The following is a 27,617-nucleotide window of genomic DNA, read 5'->3' as shown; positions in this document are numbered from 1 at the left end:
ATGATATGAATAGCAAAGCTATACATCTTTATGGGGGCTTATATTAAAGTTATTAATTAGTTAATTTAAATTTCAAAGTATATCAAGCATTTTATAATATGGCTTTGGCATGTCTTCTTTTTTTTTAATACATTTATTTATTTTTATTGATTGATTGATTGATTGATTGATTGCTGCGTTGGGTCCTCGTTGCTGCCCGCGGGCTTTCTCCAGTTGCGGAGAGCGGGAGCTACTCTTCGCTGCGGTGCACTGCGGTGCACTCCTTTTTGTTGCGGAGCACGGGCTCTAGGCGCACGCTTCAGTAGTTGTGGCTCTCGGGCTCTAGAGGGCAGGCTCAGTAGCTGTGGCTCACGGGCTTAGTTGCTCTGTGGCATGTGGGATCGTCCCAGACCAGGGCTCGAACCCGTGTCCCCTGCATTGGCAGGCCGACTCCCAACCACTGCGCCACCAGGGAAGTCCCATGTCGTCATTTTTAAGGATATCGGAAGCCCCTCCAAATGAATCTGACTTATTAGAATTGCCTGTACGTAAAACCACAAAAATATTAAAGAAATAATAGGGTTTCCATAAATGTTTCTTGAATCTGAATCCAAAATTGCAGTTTTCATTGCCTAATTAAGGTCTAAAATAAGATTGATTCTATGTCCTATCTGGTTTAGTGGTCAATTAATTACAAATTTCTGTTAAAGCTGGCTATATTTTAGAATTTAGTCTAAACACACAATATGCTATCTTTTTATGGATGAGTGTAATCGAAAAGTCTGATTCACAAACCTGTAGTCTTTTCCCCCAATGGATAAACTGTTTCATAAAAAGCCAAGAAAGTTACTGAAACTCTTTATATAGAAATCCATAAAAGGACAATCATATCACTGAGCTATATCCATTGCCTCTATTAATGCTTTGGAATTTAAAACAAAAACGAAGAAAAACTTCTATTATCTATTATCTATAATAATCAAAGCTTGATTTCTTTCACTTTCCACATGTTAATATTTTGAACTTTAATATTTAAAATCCATTCATACTTTATTCAGGAATGAAAATAAAAGAACTACTAAAATTATTGAGGGGAAATCAGTTATTGGAATGAATCCCATCCAATAGATTTAAAAAGTCACCTGAATCTTCCAAACACATCAAGTTTGCTGTTTTGACTGGAAATTTTATAAAACAGGATTGCCAGGAGAATACTGAACACCAACTGTTGCTGATGCTTGCAAGATCAGAAGTTAGGTGATAACAACCTCCTATCGGTATTTCAACATGAGTGGCCCAAGGCCAGGAAAATGACAGGGGTGCAGGGGTGGGCTGAAGAGGGTCAGCATGAAACATAAAGGAAAGCCCACTGAATATGAATCAATCTGAACTTCACATGATGTAGGATTCAAGTTACTTATGAAGCAAATATTTAGAAAGCATTGTGAAGCATTAAGAACACATATTAACTTCAAACAAAAAGCATTGAAAATAGCCATGCTATTTTTAGGGGTAGATATATAACGTCTTGAGATGGGGCCACTCAAATGTAAAACTGTTAAAATATCCCTATATGTTCTTAAGATGCTCCAATTCTTCTGGTATCTCCTTTCAACTCATGGCTTTTGCTTCCATCTCTTAACACCAGGAAGCCAGGAGCTAATTCCATTTTCCAGTGTACTAAGTTGCACTATATAAGCAATACACAGTTTCCCTGTTTTATGATGTCTGTAATTTACTTTTAAAAACTTCAGCAAAGATGCAGTACTATAAACGTGTGTGTTGGTTGGTTGCATACAGAGTTAGTTACATGTAGAGTATGGGTACTTAATCAAGAATTCATGGCTTGGCATGGGTGGCAAACATACATCAAAAAGGCCACCTCAGAGAGGGCTACAAGTGCGTCCGTATTCGTGTCTTTGAAACACACCAGATATTTGCTAATTAGCATCCTGAATGTCAGATATGGATTTTTACCGATGAAATTAGTGATTTGTTAATTAGCATAATGAACGGTAGAAACAGGCTCTCCTTGGTGAAATGAGTGGTATTCAATTTACGTAGATTGGCTATAATCTAGAGATCTTTGTGTGAACAGAATTTAAGAAACTATTTACTTGACCCCCAAATGGTCATGTATCCAGTCATTGGTTGGGAGGATATCCGGTGGCTGAGTCTTTCTATTACGATCAGGTGCTGTTTCTGGAATATTGTCACTTCTGCTTTAAAAGAACTTTTCGGGCTTCCCTGGTAGTGCAGTGGTTAAGAATCCGCCTGCCAATGCAGGGGACACGGGTTCGATCCCTGGTCTGGGAAAATCCCACATGCCACGGAGCAACTAAGCCTGTGAACCACAACTACTGAGCCTGCTCTCTAGAGCCCGCGAGCCACAACTACTGAGCCCACGTGCCACAACTACTGAAGACCGGGCGCCTAGAGCCCGTGCTCTGCAACAAGAGAAGCCACCACAATGAGAAGCCCGCGCACTGCAACAAGTAGCCCCCACTCGCCACAACCAGAGAAAGCCCACACGCAGCAACGAAGACCCAATGCAGCCAAAAATAAATAAATAAATAAATGTATTTAAAAAAAAAAGAACTTTTCATGCAAGGTGGTAGTCTCAGCACCTAAAAAGAACAGAGAGTTGGGACTTTCTAGAGAATACAAAGCAAGTTGTATGAAATGTTTAGAGTCTGCTTACTAATAGGTGTTTATTAAATAAGTATCTAAACGTGAAGCCAAACTTGGTCTAAGGCTTGTTTTATTTTGAGCCGGTACTGGTGTCATGAGGGAGTAGCTTTAATATACCTCAGTCTTTTGTGATGTGCACTAATAGGTGCCAAAAAGAACTAAAGGTCAGTTCTATCAAATTTAGGTGAGTTCACAGGCCCCTTGATTCATTTCTGCTCATTCCCGTAAGAATTTATATCCTCAGTCTTTTCAAACTGTCTTTGTTAAGACACAATGATAAACTAATTTTTGTTAATTTTTCTTTTACCCTTTCCAAGAATATACTTTCATCTCCATTTTCACCTTCTTAAAAACTCAAGTGTCTTAATCCAAAGGTGGAACTTAATGATGGAAAACCTAGCCTCTACAGGGAATGAGTAGGTTGATGGTTTCGGTCTGAAAGAGCTTTGCATGTCCTTAAGGTGTACTTCACTGGGTGATAATATTCTGACTTTATATTGAGCTGACCTTGGCCTCTAGCGTTTTGTTGTAGGTAACAACATGAATCTCCAAGAATTTAAAAAGTCACCTAAAACTTCCAACAGATTGGACCTTGTTTTTATATCAGTAACTACTTTCCTGCATAACTAACAAACCCTCACTAGCATAGTTCCTGAGACATAAATATTTGCTAAATGAATTAATGTAAACATTCACAAATGATCCAAAAAATTAACCATGCTTAATAAAAAAGGTGAAAATATTTAAAGTATTAAATAAATGGTTTACCAGTTACTTCTTCTGATGCTGATTTTCACTCTGTACAGAAGGTGGAGCCAAAGACATATTTATCTACTGGCTGGGAGTCTCCCATTAAACAAAACAAAACAAAAAATTCTTCCCTTGACAAATACTTTGTGTGTGTAGCCTCACAGAAAAATTCACTTGGAAATAGGTGTAGGCCAGAGAATAAGTTCAGATTTTACCCAGGTTGAGACAACCTTTTATCCTCAAACCCCTCTCAAGGATGACAGAATGATAATAAATGGCAAGCAAGTTTCAGTTAAGTGAATACTCTATAGAGTTCCAAAGTAAATTGTCAGACCCCAGAAATATATCTATTGAAAAAGGATTCTAGCACAAGTGGGTAATATGTTGGGAAATCTACACTATTCCAAAGGAAATATGATTGATCAACAGTCACTTTAAGAACCCATTTCCTGGCTGGTTTTACCAGTTTGGGTAGAGTATTTCTGAATTTGCATACTTTTGGGGTTGCAAATTAACTTTTTCTCCTTCCTTACAGTCCAATAAACATTAGATAAAATGGAAATTTGGTACCTGGTTAGAATTATTCTGATGTTAATGAAAGGAAATCCATAAGGCAATGCCATCTTAATCCAATACAAAATCATCCTAGACCCTCCCAGTCTTTGATAATCCTTTTATTCTTCTACAGCTGCCTTTGGATTCCCACAGAGGTATTGCAAATTTCAACTCTGATCAACTTGTTCTAATCTGAGAGTCAGCTGATAACCTCATCTTTATTTGAGAAGTTACTTTTAAACCCTAGCTTTCTAAAGCACATACTCTCTACTTTAAAGCATATTTTTTCCTTTATGGTCTTCATTCACTCGTTTGAAAGGAGTAACTGCCCTTTTTTCCAAAGTTAAGACTCCCCCAAGTACCAGGGTGATATTTTCCTTACAAATAAACCCACTTTCCTTTACCTGATTCTACCTTGCCTCTTTCTTCATTCTTTTTCTTTGCCTGTATTAAATAAGGAAATCCACTGAGGCTGTGTGAGTGCTGTCTTTTTGGCACACTACCTACATACTATCTCAGTTATATTACCTGTACCTGTGGTTTCAAATAGCAATTCTATGAGTAAAACCCCAAATCTTATAGCAATTTTAAACTGAACTCCACAGCCCATGTTTGAAACTGCCAGCCAGATATCTTCACCAAGATGTTTCAGTTCTTCATACCAAATTTTCCAAGGTTGAAATCATTAAATATCTTTCAGCAAATCAGTTCCTCCTCCGGACTTCCTTTTTGTGTGTGTGTTAGTAACATTTTCCCAATCAAAACTCCAAAATCAGTTTCCGCACTCCTCTCTTGTCCTCCCCATTCAATCTGTCATCAAGTTCTGGTAAATCTACCTTCTTGTCCTTTCTTACTCCTAGTACCCTAGTTCAGGTTCTTATAACTAACTCACTCCTCTACCATTACAATATTCTCCTTACTAATCTTCAATCTTTATCCATCAATTATTTTTTAACATCCATGCTACGCATTGAAGTGGGAGTAATCCATCAGATTCTGTGTGAGATAAGCACTCAAAATCCTTAAAAATTAATCCATTCATCTCTTAAAATTTCAAAAATTGCTATTTTGAAACAAAGGTAAAAATCAAAAAATGCAGTTGGTTTTCATATTAAGAAATACTTCGCACGATTCTGAAAAATAGTCTACTCTTCACTGTGCCAATAATGTGTGTTTCTCAATACACAAAGCAACATGGATAAAACGGAGTCCAAGGCCTGGCTCATGGTGGCACCTAAAGAAATTCTGCAGAGGACAGAACTCTAAGGGACTGTCCCTCATCTCTCAAAGAGCAGTGTTGCCTAGCACATCAGGCCGCATCCATTTCTTCTGCATAGACAGGGCCTGGCAGTCAGAGAATACACAGTTCTGAAAAGTCAGTGTTTATATTAATGAAATGGCATTGGCATTTTTGAGAATATGAGAAAAACATTTAAAAAAACCTATCCCACAATTTTTGCAAAAGATTCCAATGGAGATAAGCTTCTAAGGTCAGATAAATGGGATGCTTTAAAAAATTGTATATTATTGGTCAAAATACAACTCACCAGCACTGCTACAGTATGAAGTATAATAGGAGTTGCTGCTAGACATTTGGAGAAGCTTCGAGGGGTCCATGAAAGGTAACTGTTGTCAATGTGCCAACAAGGAAGCCATTCAGTGGCCCAGCTCTTCTTGAGCACTCTTACTCATAGGATCAAATCTTGGTGGCATTATTCCAAAGGAAGAGAAGATCACATAGAATGTCTTCATCTTTTATGAAAGACTTTGTGGAAGTCACTTTAGAAATAAAAGATATAGTACAGTCCATGTTAGGAGAACTTATTATTTAATTGCTGGCTAATGCTATGACTAATCTCTTTGGCTTAGAAAATGGTTTAAGCAATTTCCATGAGTAACTTATTTTGGTATAAAGAAGTTCTTTCTTTCTCTTTCCAGTTGGTCACATAAGCAATAGACTAAAAAGAAAAGGTTCCAGAATACTTAAATAACAATTTCATTTTATACACCTAACAAAACAGAATTGGAAATAAACACAATTTTTCATTAAAAAAAAAAACCCTGTTATAGAATAGCCAATTGCAACTTTTCTTTCATGTAACTAATTCTGAATTAGCATTTTAGGAAATTTTAAAAAATAAAATGGATGATTTCAGTAATAATTGTACTTGATAAATCCTTTTACAAAAGTAAACCAAATATTTACGTAAATTTAATGAAGCATAGACTTTTTTTTTTAAGGGGGAGGGAAAGCAGATTTTCTTAAAATAAAAAGAATAAATTACATTTTCGTGAATGTGTTCTGAATCATGGGAAGTAATTTTTAGTTAGGACAAAACAATAAACTCATTTGAAGGAAAGGACAATATAAATACAAGACCAAAACAATATTTATGGATTGCTGAGCTTGAAGACTTGAAAGTCAGATTATAATTTCTGGTTTTTTTCCCCTTCTTTAACATAAAGAAAAATGCACCCTTAGAAATAGCATAGCCAGCACATAAGAGAGCAAAACTGTGTCTTAACACTACAACATTTCAAAAGGTGCTTTATTAACCATTTCAATGAAATGAAATTTAGGGAGAGGTATCTATCAGAAAACATTTGCCATCCTCTTCTTTTCTGATATCTGTACTACTGAGAAGAGTAAAGAGTATTAAGGCTGGATGAGTTTGCTTTGTTTCCAGAGAATAATGGCCAAGAGATTTCCCTGCCCAACCTCAGGAGAATCACTGAAGCCAGTTTATGGGAATTGTCCTACCACAGCCCTCTAGTATGGCATCTGGAGTGTCCTCAAAGGATCTACCCACTCTAAGATTGAGGCCACATGACTCAGGCTATTATAAACCCTAATGCAGAGGGTTGAAGAGGGAGGACCATGGAAGTGGTGTAAAAGCACATAAAAATTATATGCAGACCTCTGCTCTCATCAGGCAGAAAACTATCCAGTGGGTTTTAGAGAGGGAGATGGTCTCAAGGAAGGTTGATAGTTTCGGGACCCACCTAATGCCAACTTAACATATGAGTATTTCATAAAAATATCTTGACATTTCACTACAAAAGAGATTTCATTTTTAGTGAGTTGGCATGAATGGGGCTGAGATATAAATGTTCAGTTCCCTGGAGATCTGGCAGAGGTCAGATATCAAGATTTTCACAGTCAAAATGTATAATATACAGCTGTCACTATTGTTATATGAAACTACATTGTTTTTGCTAAACTGCAGTAAAGAATAAAATTCAAAGCAGTCAAGGGGATGGAAGGTGGATTTGGGATGGGCATACCACCATAAAATGTTCATTTTTGAAATTTCTCTCTCCCATCTCCATTTCCTTTGTTCACTGTCCCTACTTAAACTAAGAGGAGAGGAATTAGCTCAGATAACTCACTCACACCCACCTTTAACTTCACCTTTAACTTCACACACCTTGGCCAACAGGAAACAAGTATGCCTTGGCTATACTCTTTTCCACCACATTAATTTACTGTAATATTACAGTAAGTAAAAGTTTAGAAAAGGTAGTAATATTCTAAAATACACTGCTTTTTATCATCCCTGGACTTTTGGTGAAAAAAGCACTAACTAAAACCCATAATTGTTGTTGTAAGGAGCAACTACAAGTAGTGGAACTCACGTCTCTAATGCTATTTCATTTCTCTCGTCAGCAGATTTAGAGCACAGCTTTATCCGGGCTGGCTACTCCTCTTTGCCTCTTCTCCCTCACCCGTCCACATTCGCCGGCTTCCTCTCCACTCTCCTGCCCGCCTTTCCTCTTCCCCGCCCCTTTCTTCTAGGCCCTCCTCCTTGTTGAGTCAGTGGCTTGAAACTTTTAAAAGCTCTGTGCTCCAAGTAAGAAAAAAGCTTTTATGAGGTATCAGCACTTTTCGTTCATTAGGGGGAAGGAGCGAGGAAAGTACCAAATAGCTGAAGACTTTTAAACTTTAAATAGACAGGTCTGAGGGCCTGGACTTGCTTTTGCATTTGACTTCATCCTCTGAGGAGTTCAATCACTTGGCGTGCCTACTTCACTTCTTTCAAGAAAAAGAGTAAGTTTTTTAAAAGACCTTTACCTATTCCTTTCTTTTTCTACAAGAAAAACTTTTCTAAAGTTTTAAAATTTGTTAAATGTAGCTTTCATATGATATTGTAAAGGGAATGATGAACTTGAAAGTGTCTATAGTTTTAAACTTAAAATTGAACTTACGGTATTTACTTTTTGACTGTTAAAAAGTTTTCTTTTAATAATGCAACAGGTAAATAAGATTCAGATCTTTCTGATTAGGATTAGAATATTAGAATAAAGTTACTGGATATTTGGTTCTCCATTTTAGAGGATAATTTTACTTTTTTGGGTAATCAGTAATAGTCTAGGTGCTTTGTAACTTTGAGGGGGGCGGGGTTAGGGGGCCTAGTTTGGGGGTTTGAATGACAACAGCAGAAAAATCAAAGTGCAAATTTGCTTAGTGTGCTTGCTATAGAATTCTACTCTTTGTACTTTTTCATATGGAAATCTTGATTGATGTTCTATAGCCTTGCAAAGCAAACTTCTTAACAAAGTGCTTTGTTAAGACCTTGCTGCTTGACTTCCACGTGGTCCCTTCCTAGAATTTTACCCGGTAAACAAAAAGGTATAAAAATCAGAGCTGTAATATTGAGGTTCTTAAAGCAACAGTAAAGGGTTACTTTGTATTAGCAACCACTATGCAAAAATCTTGAGAACCTCAGGAGAGCCACCACTGAGTCGACCACGCTGGCAGTTCAGGAGGTGAAATCCCTTGAATGGGTGGTGGTTACTTAACAAAGCATTAACAGAGAGAGAACGGACGTTTAGAAGAGAGTATATGCCAGGGTGCATTTCCAAAACGGTCTCCGAAGACAGGGGCTCCTAGAAAGAATAGGAAACGAAATTTCTTAAATCGGAGCCTTAGAGGGAGCTACCTCCCCCCAGCCCCACGCCCCCGCAGCCTTCCGCTTGTCGGAACCTGTAGCAGACTTCAGAGCTCTTGGGCAACTTTTTTGAGTTTGAGCCGCAGGGTGCGGTGCTGCCAGTAGGCAAAGATAACACTGATTTGTTATTTAAAAGGACTCAATTTCTTACATGTTCTTATGGGTAACACACATTCTGTTAGCCAGAAATGCAACCGTGCGTTTTCGTGTCCGGTAGGGATTTTGTCTGTTCTAACTCCACAGACTAATTAGTTTAAATTCTTGGTGTGACCCTGCAGTTTGAAGTATTTGCACCAGAGAATGCTGAAAAGCAAATAAAAATGAAAGCTTTGCGGAACGAGGACGGGGGCCTGGGGCCGGGAGGGCTCGGGCCGCCTCCTGCCATCTTATCATCTGCCCGGCTCGCCCGGGGCTCCTGCACTGCCGAGCCTCCGCGCTTTGGGAACGTTTGCTGAGAAGTTTCCCTCAAATCCTCACAGTCAAACCCAGCGCAGGTCCGAGTTCCGCCACTGGAAAGGAAGGGGGAGGGGGAGAGAGGTGGGGGGGAGATGGACTGTGGCCAAATGGTAAAAGAAGAGCAAGTGATTAATTGAATTAAATGTGTCAATCTAATTTCCCTTCCAAAACCCGCACCCGCAGTGTCCTTTTTTTTTTGAACTTGTTGAATCCTACTGTATCAACCATAAAGAAATCTGAGTACCTTGGGAATTACCGTGCCTAAATGGCACTTGTAACTCTTCTAAGTTCTCAAAACTTCCCAAGAATAAGGATGGGGTGGGGAGAGCAGAGGAAGCCCCATAATGAAATGAGTAAAGAGCTAATGACGTGTCCAGAGGCAGATCAGTACAGAATTCGGAAACTCAAATCTTGAGTTCCCAGCAGCGGCTCGCCCACCCTATCCTCTTGGCTGGCCATCCAGATGTTTACAGAGCATCTCTGATAAAGCTTATCAAAAGCTCTCCTTGACCAACCTCATCCTCACCCTAGGGCGTGCCTGTGTTTCTCTCCAGGAGTACAAAGTGGGGGTGGGAAGAGGAGAGCTATAAACTGTTGGAAAAATAGACGTGGCTTTATTTGGAGGTGGGTTTAATTTCTTCTGCTTCCCAAACCAAGCTGGTAATGAAAAGATGCTTAATCTCACGCTCTGATAATTGGGCACACTTGAACTCAGTCTAAAATGCCTCAGGCAGTTTGAAGAGTAGATTATGAAAATTTTTTTAAAAGCCTAACTTATACAAGGATTGCCAAGAATAAAATCTTGCAGTAATGCAGTGACCTCATTAAATTAACTCTGTCTCAAAGAATGAAAAAAAGCCAGGTAGAAAACCCTTCAGGAGAAAGGGTAATTCTTCTATGTAGGCCAGATTGCCAGAAGGTTATTCTGTCCTAGCAGTGTGTCTGTCTGGTGCTTTGTAGTTTCCAAAGTCAGTATCGTTATCACCTGTCCTTTGCCTGGAAAATGCAGTGGTAATGCTTTAATCCTACTCTCTTCACTGTTTAAATATGTTCCACATTTTTCTACTACCTTTTATAATTTATCACTGCCGCCCCATCCACTCAATTCCTGGCCCTTTACAGTGTAATTCTTACATTGCTGACCCTGGGAAACACGGTTCCAAGCAAGCGTCTGAAAGGGTGTGTTTTCAGATACTGAGAGTTGTTTTGTTACTTACATGTTTCCAATTCCTGCATAGAGAAGAATGGAAACCTCACATTACAGTGCATTCCTTCATTTCTCTGATGATATCCAGAGGGGTAGCTTGGTATGAGCCTCAGAGCCTCTACGTATGATACCGAGGGAAGGGAATGATAGGAAAGTCACCAGTGATTAATACCTTCTACTCCACCTTTCCTGTTCTGATCTGACTTCCCTTCAAGATTCTCAATTGTCTGAATAGATTGTTGGAGCGTATTCACACACGTTAGTTAGTTCAGCTCTGGGGAGACAAGTTATTAATTATTAATTATCTAGTGTTTACCACTAATGTCAATATTCAGTATAGATAAGTCAAGTTTAAAAAATATCCCCAGAGTTTCTCCTCAATGGGAGTTCCCCCCAACCTCCTTCGGGTAACTACCTAAATTCTCCACTTTGTCTCCACTTTGCCTGTCTAGATTCACCATTTGGCTATGTATGTACATACTGTCTTTTGCCAAAGTTAAAACACAAATCAGGGTGAGATATATGTAAAATTTTTTCTTTAAGAATTTCTTAACTTTCAATAACCTTCACATCCAAGTTTTCCTAGCTTTCTAGGCAGATACATTCTATAGTATATGACTTTTTCCATGATTTAGAGGAGATGCCTCCAAATAGCAACACAAAGACCCTCTTCATGGTCTTTTCTCCCTATTAATTGATAAAGGGTAAATTCCTCCTTCTCATAAATCTCTTTGAAGTTGCTAAAATAGCAATATTGTACTCATTACAGGGGCATCTAGAAAACTAATTTTGATTACCATTAGGAAAACGTTAATCACTTCTTAGTTGCTATTTTGCTAAAGAAAGGATGCCAAAGTTAGAAAATAAGTGGGCTATATCTATATCTAAAAATCATTTAAAGAGTAATAGCTAAATTTTACTGAGCTTTTATTAAGAGCTTCATGTGCATGAGTTACTCATTCAATGCTCACTAAGGAAAATAGACTGTTCTTAATCAATACACTTGTGAGGGCTCTAAGAGTGTGTTTATATGATGACAAAATAACTAGGCTGTTCAATAAAAATAGTAAATTTGGAGGTGACATTTGGGGGAAGCACCAAAACTGATAGAAATAGCGTTATTTTAAAGTCCATCCGATCACAATCTAAGAAGATGGCTTTTAGCCTGCAGCTTCTGACTTAGGCTCTTTCCTCTAGCACCCCTCAAGTGACCATTAGAAACTTCCGTTAGTAGGGGAGTTGAGTGATAGCTATTGGACTACGGAGGGGATTGTCTCTTTGGATGGAGTCCCTCACTCCTCGACTCCCATCTCATCTCATCATTCTGTGGAGGCTGATGTATGCCGACTGGGTGATGAAAAAGGGTGAGGGCCAAGGAAAGAAGGCTTGTTAGTGTGTACCCCACCCCACCTCCCTCAAAAAAGCAATGCCACACATCAGATACCTGCAGAAATGTAGCAGTATTTCAGTCTTTACAAAGGAATCTAAGGCTAATCAGGGAGCCATGAGACAGAATTTTAAATAGAACAGAGGTTTACACGGAATAGGTTTGATACATCACAGAGTTAGGCTAACTACCCAGGTATAAGGAAACAAAGGTTGTATATTACCTGATGAACTGGGAATATACATTTTCTATGGTACCTGATTCACATCACTTAACTGCCTAACATACACTCAAACTATATAGAGATGTTATATTAACCAGGGTTGGTATCAGCTGTTACTCTTCCCTTCAGAGCCCCAATCTTACCCCAAGATTTATCATTCTTGAAATAAACACAAGTTTTAACAGGTTATTTCTTCTATTGCAAGACACTGTGGGGTCTCTTTCAGCGACAATTGAATTGTGTAGTCCAGTCAGAATTAGAATACTGCAGAATTGGACAAGTTTTCTTTTTTGGTGGTGTTGTTTTAAAATCTTAACCTGTGAAACAGCATAATAGTGAAACTGCATATATATCTATGATACCTGGTGCAGTTCTGCAAGAATCCCAAATCACTATGCCCTTGTGTAATAAATTCAAGACCTTGTTTAAGAAATTCTTTGTTAAAGAGCCTGTTTTCTTAATTCAGTCATATTGCCTGTTCAGGAATCATTTAAAGTATGCTGTTTCAGACAGTTCTCTGTTACAGCAATTATCACTTGAGAATTTAAATGTCCGTGTAATATGAGATGCTGACAATACCACTTTTTTTGTTTTTTTTTTTTACTGTGGAAGTCTCTTTTTAATTAATTTGAAACCTCAGAAGTTTGGGATATGTAACTATAATTAAGAGAGTCCCAAGGAGATAGTAAACAAACAAACAAAACTGGTGAAACCTGGTACCTTTCTGTGTACAAGCCGCTTTTAATTCATTCAATAGATATTCAATATCTCTTAACTCTTTTAAGCACTGGAGATACAGCAGTGGACAAAGGAAACTCCCTAATGGAGCTCACATTCTAGCTGAGGAAAGCAGATAGTGATAAGTCCTTGTCATGGAGGCAGACAAACAGTAAACAAGTAAATACATAATATATCAAGTAGAGCTAAGGGCCATTGAAAAACAAAAACAGAACAAGGGGAGTAGCAAGTGACAGGCCTAGAGTGCTGGCTGATGAGGTGATACCAGAACAAGCCATGGGCATGGAACCGAGCTGATCAAGGCAGATCAGCTTGTTAGTTTTTCAAGACTGACTGAGGAGAGTAGATTGGCGAGCAGGGTAACTAGGCTCTTGTCATATAACCTGAAGAAAGGTGGCATGTAACCTGATGATGGCTGAGATCAGGCTAAGAGCAGGGGTGGTGGTGAGACTCATAGTCTGTTTTCAGGGGAAGATAAAGCCTATAGAATTTGCTGACAGATTGTATGTGGATTATGTTAATTATGTGTGGCTATGAATATTACCAAAAGCACATCTGGCTGTTGTAACTATAGAGGAATGGTCACAACTGAGCCCACTCAAAGACACTGCAAGGGAGAGGGGTTCTTACAAAAATTAAAGAAAAACATTAGGAGAGTTTACAGTTTAGTTTTGGGGCTTATAGTTTTTTTTTTTTTTTGGCTGCACCCTAGGGCATGCCGGCTCCTAGTTCCCCAACCAGGGATTGAACCTGCGCCCCCTGCAGTGGAAGCTCGGAGTCTTAACCACTGTACTGCCAGGGAAGTCCCAAGGGGCTTATAATGTTTTGGTTTAGGATATTAGAAACACACACAGTACTTCCGCCCCTCCCCCCCAAAAAAAATCCATTAAGTGGATTTTTATCAGGAAGCAATCCTATTTACCTTTATTTTATTTTAATTCCCCACTCTCAACTCATTACAGTGTCTCTTCTTGGGAAAATCTTTAAAATTGGAAGTAAAATATATTCTAATTCTCCTAATAATTATTAGAACATTAATGACACAGCAACGTGACTGTAGCTTTGGCACAGTGATTTGTTTATATGGCTCTGGAAAAGGGGACGGTCAAAAGTAACTTAAAATAGAAGGTTTTTTTTTCATTTTGAATAAAGCATTTGAGTCCCTGTGCTCCTGGGGAGCAGCCGATGGAGGTGGAGGGACAGGGGGCTGTACAGTAAAGTGTAAGCTCAGTTCCCAGTTGCCCAGAGACCTCTGCTTCTCATACTAACCCTGCCCACACATCCCCTTGGCCTTTTTAGACACTCAATCCCTTTCTGCTCTCCTGACATTTCCCCACTCCTAAATATTTTGAACGAGAGACGAGACAGAGCACCAAAAAATGTCAAGAAACATTTGCCTCTTGGCCTGAAAACTTACTTCAGAATCACCTGGTGCATTTGTTTAGAAAAAGAAAAAGAAACAAAAGAATGATTCACAGCCACCCCCCACCCTCACCCCATGATATTCATTCAAACTGGTGACTGTCAGGAATGTATGTTTTTAACACATGCTGCTAAGTGATTCTGATGCCCTTCAGGAACCGCTGCAAAGGGCCCAGAGGGTCCTTGGGCGGGTCACACCTGGCGTGACTGGTTTTTGGCTTCTAGTCTAGAGGGCCATGAAGAGCAATGGAAAATGTGATCTAACATGGTACATAGAGGACACAAGAAGGACGGCCCAGCTACTGTCAAGCATTTGCTCCTAATGAGAACTTTGTACAACTCCTTAACCTAGACCTTAATCTACATATAAATTTCCACCCTGGGAACCTAGAGGTGAAGGCATGAATATACAGGATATATGCTCAACTGCCATGATTTTATCATATATCAAATAAGGAATATACCTCTCTCATACTAGTGAATGTGAATGGGGTATATAGTCTGTAAATCAATGCCAGGGATTCTATAAACATAATTATGACCTCTTCTTATAAAAGGGCATTACTTTTTCAACTAGGACTTGGAAAAATGAAAATAATGGGACAACCAGTTGATAGAACTTTTAATTCACAGCAAAGTGAATGACTACCAAAAAGATAACTATTTTTGTTATCTTTTTTTTGTTGTTGTTAACTATTTTTGTTATAGTGCTAATAACAGGTATCTACATGTTACAGGATACTAGGTGTCCAGTTGGATAATTCATCTCATTCAGATGAAAGAGTATAACTCAGTTAATGCAAATGACAACTGGGTGGCTGCTTAAAGAAAAGACAACTTGGCTACTACCTAGAGAGCTGCCCAGTGACCCAGTTCACATACTGTGGCACTGTAGGGTATTTTTGTGGACTCTCAGAATTATATGAAAGTCAAGTTTTATTTTTCCATAGAGTGTAAAGAAACTTAGTAATTAATTGCCACAAGCATCTACATATTTTACTTTGAATAATAATGAAACACTGACTAAAATGACAACTTCTCAGTGTACCTGAAGCATGTTAAGTTTTTCTTGAGCTCAATCATTGCGTGAATGTGATGAGATGTGTGCAGTTTATCATTTTATACTTGAATGTTTCTGTCATTCGTCCCCCCCACCCCCACCCCCCCCAAATTGGAGTATTGAGCAAAAGCAGATGACACTGGCAAAATATTGTAATTCTCTACACAGAATCGGGACCAATTTACACATCATCACATCGAAACTGTCTCTTGATAGAGCTTCAAAAATTCTGTTCTATTTGTTTGACCCTCACGGACTGTGCTTCTTCATTCCCAGTGTAGTGTCTTCTGCTAAATTGTAGTTTCTTTCTTTTACATTCTCTCATATCAAACTGTCCGTCAAAGCTAAATTTCTCCCTCTCTTCAAGCTTTTCCAGCTTTTCCAGCTTTTCCCTGGCTATTTAACTCTCTTTGTCAGTCCTACAAGCCTTTGTTCTTGTTTGACTGCTCTTTCCATACATCAATTTCACTGTCGCTTCACAATCTAAAATGGCCCTTCCTAGAGGGGAAGCTCCCTTTTTTATGACCACTGGCAGGGGGGCATTATTTCCTGTAACTTGCCCACCCACCTCCAGCCTTTACCATGCACCTCCAACCTTTACCCGTCACCCACCCCCCTTTCTTTGGCACCAGTCTCTGGGCCAGCTCAGACTGCTAATTTAGATAGCTGCTACAGTTTCAGTTTATGGATCAGCCATCTCTTCTTTGTTCCATCCAGGAAATCCCAGGCCAGGTTTCCAATTTATTTTTTTCTGGCCTCTATAGCCAGGAGGTACAGGCATTAGACAGAAATGTAATATTGCTTGGTGGGGAAGAAGATTCCCATGGACCTCATTTACTTCCCACAAGGAGAAGATGGCTTATAGTTTAATACCAGGTGAAAAATTCTTTATATCCAGACACAAACATATTTCTAAGAAGCCTATATAATCCTACTTTTAGTTATACTATTTAAAATTCAATAAGCTCCTGAAAAGTCTTTGCTTTGCTTGTTTTTAAGTATTAAATAATCTTTGACTACTTCATCCCATTCTGAACCCTCCAATTACTCTCTGCTGAAAATTAGACTATATTCTCTCTGGCTGCCACGTGCAGTGTTATTCATTTCTTACCAGATTTCAGCCCCCGCTAAGATTGTATATATTAAAGCACGGAAACATTTCTAACGTTAACCCAGCTTTTCTATAATTTTAAGACCAGTGTCGTGCATTGGGAGGCCTTGGTCTTGGGATTGAAAGTCTTTTTCTGGCTCTACGGATAGCTGAATATTTCCTATATACTTAAGACCTCAATTTTCATCAGTTAAAAGGACTATTGGCATTAGAAGAATAAATTGAACTAAATAACTTTTGGGATTCCTGTCATATCTGTAGACGAGGCTATTTCTCATCCCCAATAATGGGGAAGTCCTAGGCTTAAGATATCCAGGTATTGATAGGAAGTTAAATAGAGTACGTGGGCTGAGGGCCCAAAGCCCAGTAAAGGAACTTACTTGTACAGCAATCCAAAGATTAAAACCAATCATTTTTACTAGAGATAACACTAAAGTTGTCTTTTTATTTCTCAGGCTATAATTAGTATCGAGGTCAATTGAACTCTTACTTGAAATGTGATGTGCATTTAGTCTTGTTTTTTGAAAGTAGGTTCCTGCATCTAGTGACACAGTGTGTCAAAATGGTGTGTTTCAGTACAACGTATTTTCCTCTGGGCAGAAGACAGACTTCTGAACCACATAAGTCACTGCTTAAGAAGAAACAGAGAAGTATAAATGACTACACTGTAGAGTATGCACAAATGACACTTGAATTACCAAGGAGAAACATTTCAGGATACAATTAGGAATAAAGTACTATATGTAATAGGAATGAGGTTTGAAAACAGGTTGCATACGTGTGCATGGGTATCGGCATTCTTACCTCAATTCTTAGGTACCCATGCTTTTTGCATACCACATATCAGCATTTTGCTTGGGTGTGCATGCAGACACAGGCCTATCAGGTAAGAACAGTCCTCTAATTGGACCGTTCAGAGGGATAAAATAAGCAGACACTTAGCGCAGACAACTTCTCAAGTCACGTGGTAAGACAGTGGTTGAGCAAGTAATACATCTTCGCAAGGTTAAGATCGCAATTTACTCTGCACATGGGCGCTGCTGTTTCTAAGATTTAGCGTATCTCAAGAAAATTTGAGAGCTCTTTTCAGGGGAAAATGGAAGAGTTTGCACTTGTGGTTTTTGTGTTTGTTTATTTGTTTGTTTTTGAAGAGTGCTAGAAAGATAGGAGACCTTTTACAGTACTTTGACTGCTGGCTGAAAGAAACTGTATATTAAACTAACAATCTGTAGTCTATGATCATTTAGTTGTCTTTTTCTTTTCAGGTGGTGCCCAGGCAACATGGGTGACTGGAGTGCCTTAGGCAAACTCCTTGACAAGGTTCAAGCCTATTCTACCGCTGGAGGGAAGGTGTGGCTGTCAGTCCTTTTCATTTTCCGAATCCTGCTACTGGGGACAGCAGTTGAGTCAGCCTGGGGTGATGAGCAGTCTGCCTTTCGCTGTAACACTCAACAACCTGGTTGTGAAAACGTCTGCTATGACAAATCTTTCCCAATCTCTCATGTGCGTTTCTGGGTCCTGCAGATCATATTTGTGTCTGTTCCCACTCTCTTGTACCTGGCTCATGTGTTCTATGTGATGCGAAAGGAAGAGAAACTGAACAAGAAAGAGGAGGAACTCAAAGTTGCCCAAACTGATGGTGTCAATGTGGATATGCACTTGAAGCAGATTGAAATAAAGAAGTTCAAGTATGGCATTGAAGAGCACGGCAAGGTGAAAATGCGAGGGGGCTTGCTGCGAACCTACATCATCAGTATCCTCTTCAAGTCTGTCTTTGAGGTAGCCTTCTTGCTGATCCAGTGGTACATCTATGGATTCAGTTTGAGTGCTGTTTACACTTGCAAAAGAGATCCCTGCCCGCATCAGGTGGACTGCTTCCTTTCTCGTCCCACAGAGAAAACCATCTTCATCATCTTCATGCTGGTCGTGTCCTTGGTGTCTCTTGGCTTGAACATCATCGAACTCTTCTATGTCTTCTTCAAGGGTGTTAAGGATCGCGTGAAGGGAAAGAGCGATCCTTACCACACTACCACCAGCACACTGAGCCCCTCCAAAGACTGTGGATCTCCAAAATATGCTTATTTCAATGGCTGCTCCTCCCCAACCGCTCCCCTCTCACCCATGTCTCCTCCCGGGTACAAGCTGGTTACCGGAGACAGAAACAATTCTTCCTGCCGCAATTACAACAAACAAGCAAGTGAGCAAAACTGGGCTAATTACAGTGCAGAACAAAATCGAATGGGGCAGGCAGGAAGCACCATCTCTAACTCCCACGCACAGCCTTTTGATTTTCCTGATGACCCCCAGAATTCTAAAAAGCTCGATGCTGGCCATGAACTACAGCCTCTAGCCATTGTGGACCAGCGGCCTTCCAGCAGAGCCAGCAGTCGTGCCAGCAGCCGACCTCGGCCTGATGACCTAGAGATCTAGGTCCAGTCTTGAGAGCATAAAGATTCCACTCAATTGTGGAGAAGAAAAAGGTGCTATAGAAAGTGCACCTTAGGTGTTCAATTTTTTCCATTGGAGGTGGTACTCAACAGCCTTGTCACGAGGCTTAGAAAACACAAAGACATTAGAATACCTGGTTCACTGGGGGTGTTAGGGATAGGCAGGTGGAGAGGGAAGGGATGAGGGAGGTACATGTTGGTATTTAATGTAGTTGATTCAAAGAACTTAAATTTTAAATAAAAGTTACATTAGGTGATCCATAGTTAAGGGTTTTTTCTTCCTCACACACCCCTAAGAATACTTCTGTGTATGTGAAAGAGTGGGTGGGTGATATTTTTAGTTAAATACTTTTTTGTTTTACCAAGAAACTGAAATAACTTTGGCCAGGAGAAAATACTTCCTGAACATCCTACTTCTTCTCTTTATCATGAAGAAGACAAAGGATTGTCCTTATGTCCCTGCTAAAACATTCCATTGTTAAAATTTGCACTTTGAAGGTAAGCTTTCTAGGCCTGACCCTCCAGGTGTCAATGGACTTGTGCTACTATATTTTTTATTCTTGGTATCAGTTAAAAGTTCAGACACGGCCCACAGAAGAAGACTTTCCATGCATTTGCAAATCTCAGCCAGTTATACATACATTCTTTTTTACATCCACGTTATTATTACCATCACTTTGCATCATTCCTCAACTACTATTCACATTCATTTAATGATTTCTGTAGACATTTAAAAAACAGTTGGGATATCACTTAACATTTTTTGAGTTAAAGTCAGGGAAGCAAGCCATGCTCAATATTTAACAATCACTTGTATGTGAATGTGTGTGGAACAGTGTGTTTTATTTGTCATGTATTGGTACAAGCAGATGCAGTATAAACTCACAAACACAGATTTGAAAATAATGCACACATGGTGTTCAAATTTGAACCTTTCTCATGGATTTTGTGGTGTGGGCCAATATGGTGTTTACATTATATAATTCCTGCTGTGCAAGTAAAGCACATTTTTTTTTCCCCCTAAAATGTTTTTTCCCCATGTATCCTATTATGGATACTGGTTTTGTTAATTATGATTCTTTTTTTTTTTTCCTTTTTTCTTTTTTTAGAATATAGCAGTAATGCTATTGCTGAAATGAATGATTTTCTTTTCCTGAAATGTAATCATTGATGCTTGAATGATAGAATTTTAGTACTGTAAACAGGCTTTAGTACTTAATGTGACAGACTTAGAAAAAATGCTTAGAGTGGACTATTAAGTGTGCCTAAATGAATTTTGCAGTAACTGGTATTCTTGGTTTTGTCCTACTTATGCACATTAATTCAGAACTTGTATTCTGTTATGAGTTTGACAGTCTTTTGGAGTAACCAGCAACTTTGATGTTTGCACTAAGATTTTATTTGGAATGCAAGAGAGGTTGAAAGAAGTTTCAACAATTGTACACATGTAACTAATTTATTTGAAATCTATCCTAAAGAAATCTACCAGTTTCTTCAAATGTCTTTTTAAAATTCATCACGGATGATTAGTGAAAATGCAGAGTATCATACTTTTCTTCTTGCATGTCAACTACATAAGCAGTTTTGTACAATGAGAAATACTAATTTGTTTGACATTCCATGTTAAACTACTGTCATGTTCAGCTTCATTGCATGTAATGTAGACCTAGTCCATCTGATCATGTGTTCTGGAGAGTGTTCTTTATTCAATAAAGTTTTAATTTAGTATAAAGATAGCCTTTATATCCTGTGTGATTTTTTAAAACTTTTATTGCATCAATTCACAATTATCAAAGACATTTCCATTGGTTATGAGGATATGGGCAAATAAGATTCACAAGATTCCAGAATCTTTAAAAGGACAGTATTTGTTATTAGCTAGATTCAGTGCAACATTGATTAACATATTTGGATATTTATTCAACAGAGAAGATAAAGTATTAGAGTGTTGAATTTGGAATATAAAATTAATGAGATGTGTGATAGAGTCTAAAGTGAGTAATTTAGTAGATCCACACATGACAGAAGTAAGCATAAAAAGATGAGGATGCTAAAATTTTAAAGCTATAGGGCCTCCCAGATATAAAAGAATAAGAGCAGGGTTGGTTTGAGTATGGTTATGCTGTGTGACAAAAGAATGAAATAGATCTATGATTCTATTATTCCAAGACATTGTGAAAACACAGAAAATACGATTTTTAAAATTCTTAACACCCAAGGAAAATTGAACCATTCATAGGGGCAAGAACAATTCTGGGCAACTGATAGTATTGCTGTAATTTAAAATATAAAATGTATTAGCACTTTTAAGTCACATTTCAACAAAGTTTTTTTTTTTTTCCACACCATGTGGCATTTGGGATCTTAGTTCCCAGACCAGGGATCAAACCCATGCCCCCTGCAGTGGAAGTGTGGAGTCTTAACCACTGGACTGAGGGAAGTCCCAAAAGCTTTTTAACTTACTAAAATTGTTTACATGAACACATCACAAAGCAAACTAGTAAATGCCTGGAACATAAAAATATTACTAGTTTAGAAATAACCTAGTTCAGTTCGGTGGCTTCTTTTTTTTTTTTTTAATTAATGAACAAATGTTACGGGATGTGCCTAAAGTCAAAGGATTGTCTACTAACCAGTTTCTGAGTCAATATAATTGGTAGTATCAACATTTCTTCAAGTATTACCATTTGCCTGGCTGAGAATCTGAAGGGAGAGGCAAGTTTTCTCTGTGCATGTATGTGTTTGCATTTACAATGGGGAATAGAGAAACGTGGTTTATTTGAATGTGTGTTCACAAACAGTTCATAGGGTACAGATGGACAAATAATTAGACTACTGAATGTAGGTTTCTGATGTATGTGTATGGAGGTGGGAGGGCAAGTTACATCTTTAAAAAATAGTCCATCTTAAACATTTCCCAAACTTTAAAGCTTGTCACTATTTAAAAAAAAAAAAATCTAAGTATATTATAAATATACAGTTTTAAACTACAGTTTTAGTATACGAAATTGAAAATCAAACCTCAGGTCTCCCCATTCTCCAACAGAGACATCAGAGAAGTTCTAATTCCAGAGGAAATCACTGTTAAAAATTTGAGACACCAGCCATATATCAGACACTTTGTTAAGTAGTGGTGATTATTAGAATGACACCATAGTCCCCTGCTCCATGAAGCTTACAATGTGAAGCCTTCCAGAAGTTTTAAAAATGATGTTCCACTCTGTTTTGCTTACCTTAATTGGCTGCCTATTTTCCACAACTAAAAATTGAATTGAGCTGTGTTTTAAAATTATGAGAAAACTATGCAGTTTTATTCCACAAGTATTTATTAGATACTCATTTTTGGCATAAAATTTCAGGTTTAAAAAATGGAAAAGTTTTGAATCTTCTAGAAGTAGGAGAACTTTCTGTTGTGGAAATGTTCTATTCTGTGCACTATGGTAGCCACTAGCTACATGTGGCTATTGAAGCACATGAAATATGGCTAGTGAGTCTGAAGAAAAGGATTATTATTTTTTTAAATTTAATTTAATTAATTTCTTTTTTATACAGCAGGTTCTGATTAGTCAGTTATTTTATACATATCAGTGTGTACATGTCAATCCCAATCTCCCAGTTCATCACACCACCACCACCCCCTCCCCTGCTTTCCCCCCTTGGTGTCCATATGTTTGTTCTCTACATCTGTGTCTCTATTTCTGCCTTGCAAACAGGTTCATCTGTACCATTTTTCTAGATTCCACATATATGGGTTAATATATGATATTTGTTTTTCTCTTTCTGACTTCACTCTGTATGACAGTCTCTAGGTCCATCCACATCTCTACAAATGACCCAGTTTTGTTCCTTTTTATGACTGAGTAATATTCCATTGTATATATGTACCACATCTTCTTTATCCATTTGTCTGTCGATGGGCATTTAGGTTTCTTCCATGACCTGGCTGTTGTAAATAGTGCTACAGTGAACATTGGGGTACATGTGTCTTTTTGAATTATGGTTTTCTCTGGATATATGCCCAGTAGTGGGATTGCTGGATCATATGGTGATTCTATTTTTAGTTTTTTAAGGACCCTCCATACTGTTCTCCATAGTGGCTGTATCAATTTACATTCCCACCAACAGTGCAACAGGGTTCCCTTTTCCCTACACCATCTCCAGCATTTGTTGTTTGTAAATTTTCTGATGATGCCCATTCTAACTGGTGTGAGGTGATACCTCACTGTAGTTTTGATTTGCATTTCTCTAATAATTAGTGATGTTGAGCAGCTTTTCATGTGCCTCTTGGCCATCTATATGTCTTTGGAGAAATGTCTATTTAGGCCTTCTGCCCGTTTTTTTTTTTTTTTTTAATTATTTATTTATTTATTTATTTATGGCTGTGTTTGGTCTTCGTTTCTGTGCGAGGGCTTTCTCTAGTTGCGGCAAGCGGGGGTCACTCTTCATCGCGGTGCGTGGGCCTCTCACTGTCGCGGCCTCTCTTGTTGCGAGGCACAGGCTCCAGACGCGCAGGCTCAGTAGCTGCGGCTCACAGGTCTAGTTGCTCCGTGGCATGTGGGATCTTCCCAGACCAGGGCTCGAACCCGTGTCCCCTGCATTGGCAGGCAGACTCTCAACCACTGCACCACCAGGGAAGCCCTGCCCGTTTTTTGATTGGTTTGTTTTTTTAATATTGAGCTGCATGAGCTGTTTATATATTTTGGAGATTAATCTTTTGTCCGTTGATTCATTTGCAAATATTTTCTCCTATTCTGAGGGTTGTTTAGAAAAGGATTATTTTAATTTTAATTTAAATAGCTGTATGTGGCTAATGGCTATTGAATTGGGAAGTGCAGTTCTAGAATCTGCTGGGGAAAAATAATTAATATTGGGTGGAAATGGGGGAGAGGATGGTCATGTTAGAAACAGGAAGGAGAAACTTCAGGGTCATTTTTATAGTCTTATAATAGTGTTTCTTACTCTGTAAACAATAGGAAACTTATTTAAGCAAAGCCTCTGCTTTTACATGAAATTACCTAGTCTTGTTAGATAATCATATATTTTATATTACCATCGTTTTACTTCAGAATTTCATGCACAAACTTATGCTACCTATTATTAAAAGCGGTAGGATTGTCTAAAGTCCTTAAATATTGGGAAGAAGTCTAGTGAACTCTTTTGGTTCAGTGCATTATCATCCTAGCCCCTGTGGGTCCTAAAGAAGCTTCTAGGCCATGGGCTGTTCTTTCACCTTATTTTGAGAAACTTGCTGAACCTCTACCTGCCCAGGGTGCTAGGTCCTTGCCCACACACTGCCTCTCCTAAAAATTCCAAAGTTCAAATTCCAACATGCCAAAACATGCTTTGTACTTGGAGGGAGAGCAAAATAATGAAGTTTGGGGGCTTATTAAAGTCTTAAAGTGGGTTCTTTTTATAAACAGCACACCAAAAGTATAGAAACATGTTTATAATCTTTACTGGCTCCAAGATTCTGTTTTTACCTTTTCTTGGTTGGGCAAATATAGCTGAGCCCTTGGCATGTCAGAATTTGCAGCTGGCAATTTTCAGAACTCAAGAGCAGACGTGGAACTTTGCTTCAAGGACAGTAGAGTAACAAGAATACTACATAAAGAAGAAAGCAAATTTGGAGGAAAATTTTTGCATTTGTTTCCTGGTCTTCAAAGTGTTGAAATTTTAAGTCAGATTTTTTCTTCTGGTCTCCAGATGTTTCTCTCAAATGACCCAATGCTTATTTGGGCTGTGACGTGTAGAGTAATTTGAATGCCCACACACTTTCCTGTTGAATATAAAAACTGTCTCAAGAGGCACCCACTTTAGAAAGCCAACCCTGGTCTCAGGTCTTATTTAATGTAATGAGCCATCTGTTCCTACAAGACATGGAATGAAATGGAGCCTGGGGGGGTATTTGTGCTGGAATCTCTTAGTCAGTTACTTTTTACAAAACTGGTCATCAGAATTAGTATAGACAATAAGAGAACTTTTAGTTGCTATGGTAGCAGAAACCATGAGGGTTATTTTATTTTAAAAGTAAATGGAGAGAAATGTAAGACTGCCTTCTGCTTTGAAAAGCTTGGGTCAGAGTTATATATTTCATATATTCAGGTATATTTATTAATTCTGAACACAGTTAACTAATTTAGGAACCCTTCCCTGAAAAAATTTAAACTAACCTTAAGCCTGTGAGAAAACAACTTCAATTGAGGTTAACTCAAAGAACTCTGGAGGGTAAAGGGTAAAAGTTTGAGATTCTTTAAAACACTACTTGAAGCCTCAACTCCACCCAGAGTCCTAGAGTATAAATTGGCCGTTGCTTTTGAAGACTTTGATGTGATTGCGGCTCACGTTCAAGTTTTTCTCAACTTAGAGCAACTGGAATTAAATTGACCTTTATAATTTGCTAACATATTAATTTCTAATCATTCAAGCTACTCCCTATATAAAGACATTTTCAAAGATAGACACAACCAGAGAGCTAGTTAAAGAAAATGTTTATTCTGAGACAATTTTTCATATTTTAGCCAAGCTTGTCAATGACTGCCTTTCCTTGGGCAGGTTAATTCAAAAATATTTGGGGGAACCATGAGTTTCAAATTTCAGTGAAACTGAGTAATTTGGAAGTTAAATGTAACTATATCCAGCATCCTGTCATTTGTAATTAAAGGTAAATATAAAACTATAATAGAGATTTTCCTGTTATATTATTTCTGTATACTTGAAATATCATATAATTTATAATTTTATAATTCATAATTTGTAAAATAAAAATGACAGCAGATGCAATAAATTATAATGTTATTGAAGTTATTTCTTTCAGTTTAGAACCTTCAATCATATTTCTTCTCCATTTTCACATTCTTTATTTCTTCAGTCTAATCTCTCACTAGAATTTTCTGACTTTTGATAGCTTAAAATATAATATATACATTCTATTCCTCTCAGGTCTTGTTCATAGCTGGAGTTTCAATTATGGAATTTGTTTCCCACCATGAATCTACAGTAGAAGTTAAAACAATTTCAGTGATATAAAGCTTCCATCAAATTCCTTTCTTTCTTTTTCTTACACACATTTAGAACAATTTTGTTGTTGGGTTTTGTTTGTTGATTTTTTGTATCAAATACTTCCTTTTGCCATATATACCTTATACCTTGTTCCCTTAAATATTTACCTTTTAATAAACTAGTGCAAGTTAAACATTTAGATAGTAATTCTGGAATAATCTAGCAGAATTTTAACATTTGTAATTAAAGAGTATCATCGGAAACCATCAAAAAATTTGTTTAATTTTCATTTTTACTCTCGTCCTCACTTGTCTGGAGGACTTGCAACACTTTATGATTAAAGAGTGTAAGAGCTGTAGGTGATGGTTATCCAAAATTCCAAATGTGGCAAATGTGGGAACCAGGCTACCATTTGGCATTTGACCAGTCTTTTTAGTCAGCATTATAGCCAAACTCTGCCTCTAAACTGATGATTCTACATGATAAATAGCTATTATGTGTGAGAGAAAAAGAGCTAAAGAAGCTATAATGTGTTATAAGTAACATCAAATTAGAGAAAGATTTCTGTGTGGGCACATGTTCATATAAAAGTATTCTAATCTTGTAAGATAAAGAAGAGTAGTTCTAAGAGAAAAAAAGTGTAGTTAGCTAGTTAACTAAGGAATTTACTGCTTTTTTCTTTGTTTACAGCAGCATTTTAGCTTTGGAAATAAATTATTAAAACAAAATTTCACTCTTTAAATTTGTTATAAATCAGTCTACCATAGTGTTAACCCCATAGTTTGTGATGACAAAAATAATCTGATTGGTTCAGGTATTTAGACAGGGTTTTGTTTTTCATTCAAAAAATATTTCGAACAATCCTCTCAATTTGTGGTTAGATGCAAGATGACCTTTAAAAAGCAGGCACTGTTGTTAAAAGCCACATTACATTAAAGCTGCAAATGTCTTCAAGAATTATAAACATGAATGTCTTAAGATTTCCCAAAATTCCCAGGACTTCTGGGGAATTTCCAATATTTGTGAGACATAAACTCTGTTGTCTCTTAAAAAGTATTCACAAAACTTGGATAATCAATAAAAATGTGCTCTGTGGTGAAATGATATGTCAAGCAAAAATGATGTAAGTGGAACTAGATGAGAAATTTATAAGAAAAGGGTGTCTGAAAAAATTCTTGCCACATTAAATAAGATTTGGTCTTGTGTTCATCCTTGCACGCTACACATTTTTAAAAGATGCTGCTTTAAACAAGACTTCTGCCCTTTCTTGTTATTTTTAGTATCTCCTCAAACCATAAATACAACCATGTGTCAGGGCAAAGCTGTATTGATGGTTTGGATGTGGAGTACTCACTTTTATTCTTACCATTCAGTTCCATTTATAGCAAGTAATGTGTATTTTTCATCAATGATCAGATTTTGCATATTTTTAGGTGTTTGTGGGCCAGAGGTTTGAGGAGTAGAATACTATTCCTCTCACCTTCTTCAGTGCCTATAATTTCAGACATGAATTTTTTGAGAGTCTATCTAGGAATACATTTTTTAAAAAATTTACATTTATGGTTCTAGGAACTTTTGAAGTTGGCAGAAGCACAGGTAAACTGAAACTGCCTATTTGGGGAAGTGTTTGTCATTTATTTACC

General features: G+C 37.9%; 1 protein-coding gene and 1 long non-coding RNA gene across 2 annotated transcripts; one reads left to right on the top strand and one right to left on the bottom strand.

The window, feature by feature from the left end:
- Nucleotides 1-527: 527 nt before the first annotated feature.
- LOC309666944 lies at nucleotides 528-7,723 on the bottom strand. The gene is made up of 3 exons (XR_014267395.1): nucleotides 7,612-7,723; nucleotides 2,382-5,754; nucleotides 528-2,345 (listed from the first exon to the last, which is right to left on the bottom strand). It is a non-coding gene; the product is annotated as an uncharacterized lncRNA (long non-coding RNA).
- Nucleotides 7,724-7,839: 116 nt separating this feature from the next.
- Nucleotides 7,840-20,711, top strand: GJA1 (gap junction protein alpha 1). The gene is made up of 2 exons (XM_082474863.1): nucleotides 7,840-8,023; nucleotides 17,794-20,711. The coding sequence occupies exon 2, from the start codon at nucleotides 17,810-17,812 to the stop codon at nucleotides 18,956-18,958; it is 1,149 nt and encodes a 382-aa protein (XP_082330989.1). The 5' UTR covers nucleotides 7,840-8,023; nucleotides 17,794-17,809; the 3' UTR covers nucleotides 18,959-20,711.
- Nucleotides 20,712-27,617: the final 6,906 nt, after the last annotated feature.

The sequence above is a fragment of the Balaenoptera physalus genome (assembly GCF_965194825.1).
Source record: "Balaenoptera physalus genome assembly, chromosome: 9".
Taxonomy (NCBI): domain Eukaryota; kingdom Metazoa; phylum Chordata; class Mammalia; order Artiodactyla; family Balaenopteridae; genus Balaenoptera; species Balaenoptera physalus.
This window is presented reverse-complemented; position numbering and strand designations above follow the sequence as displayed.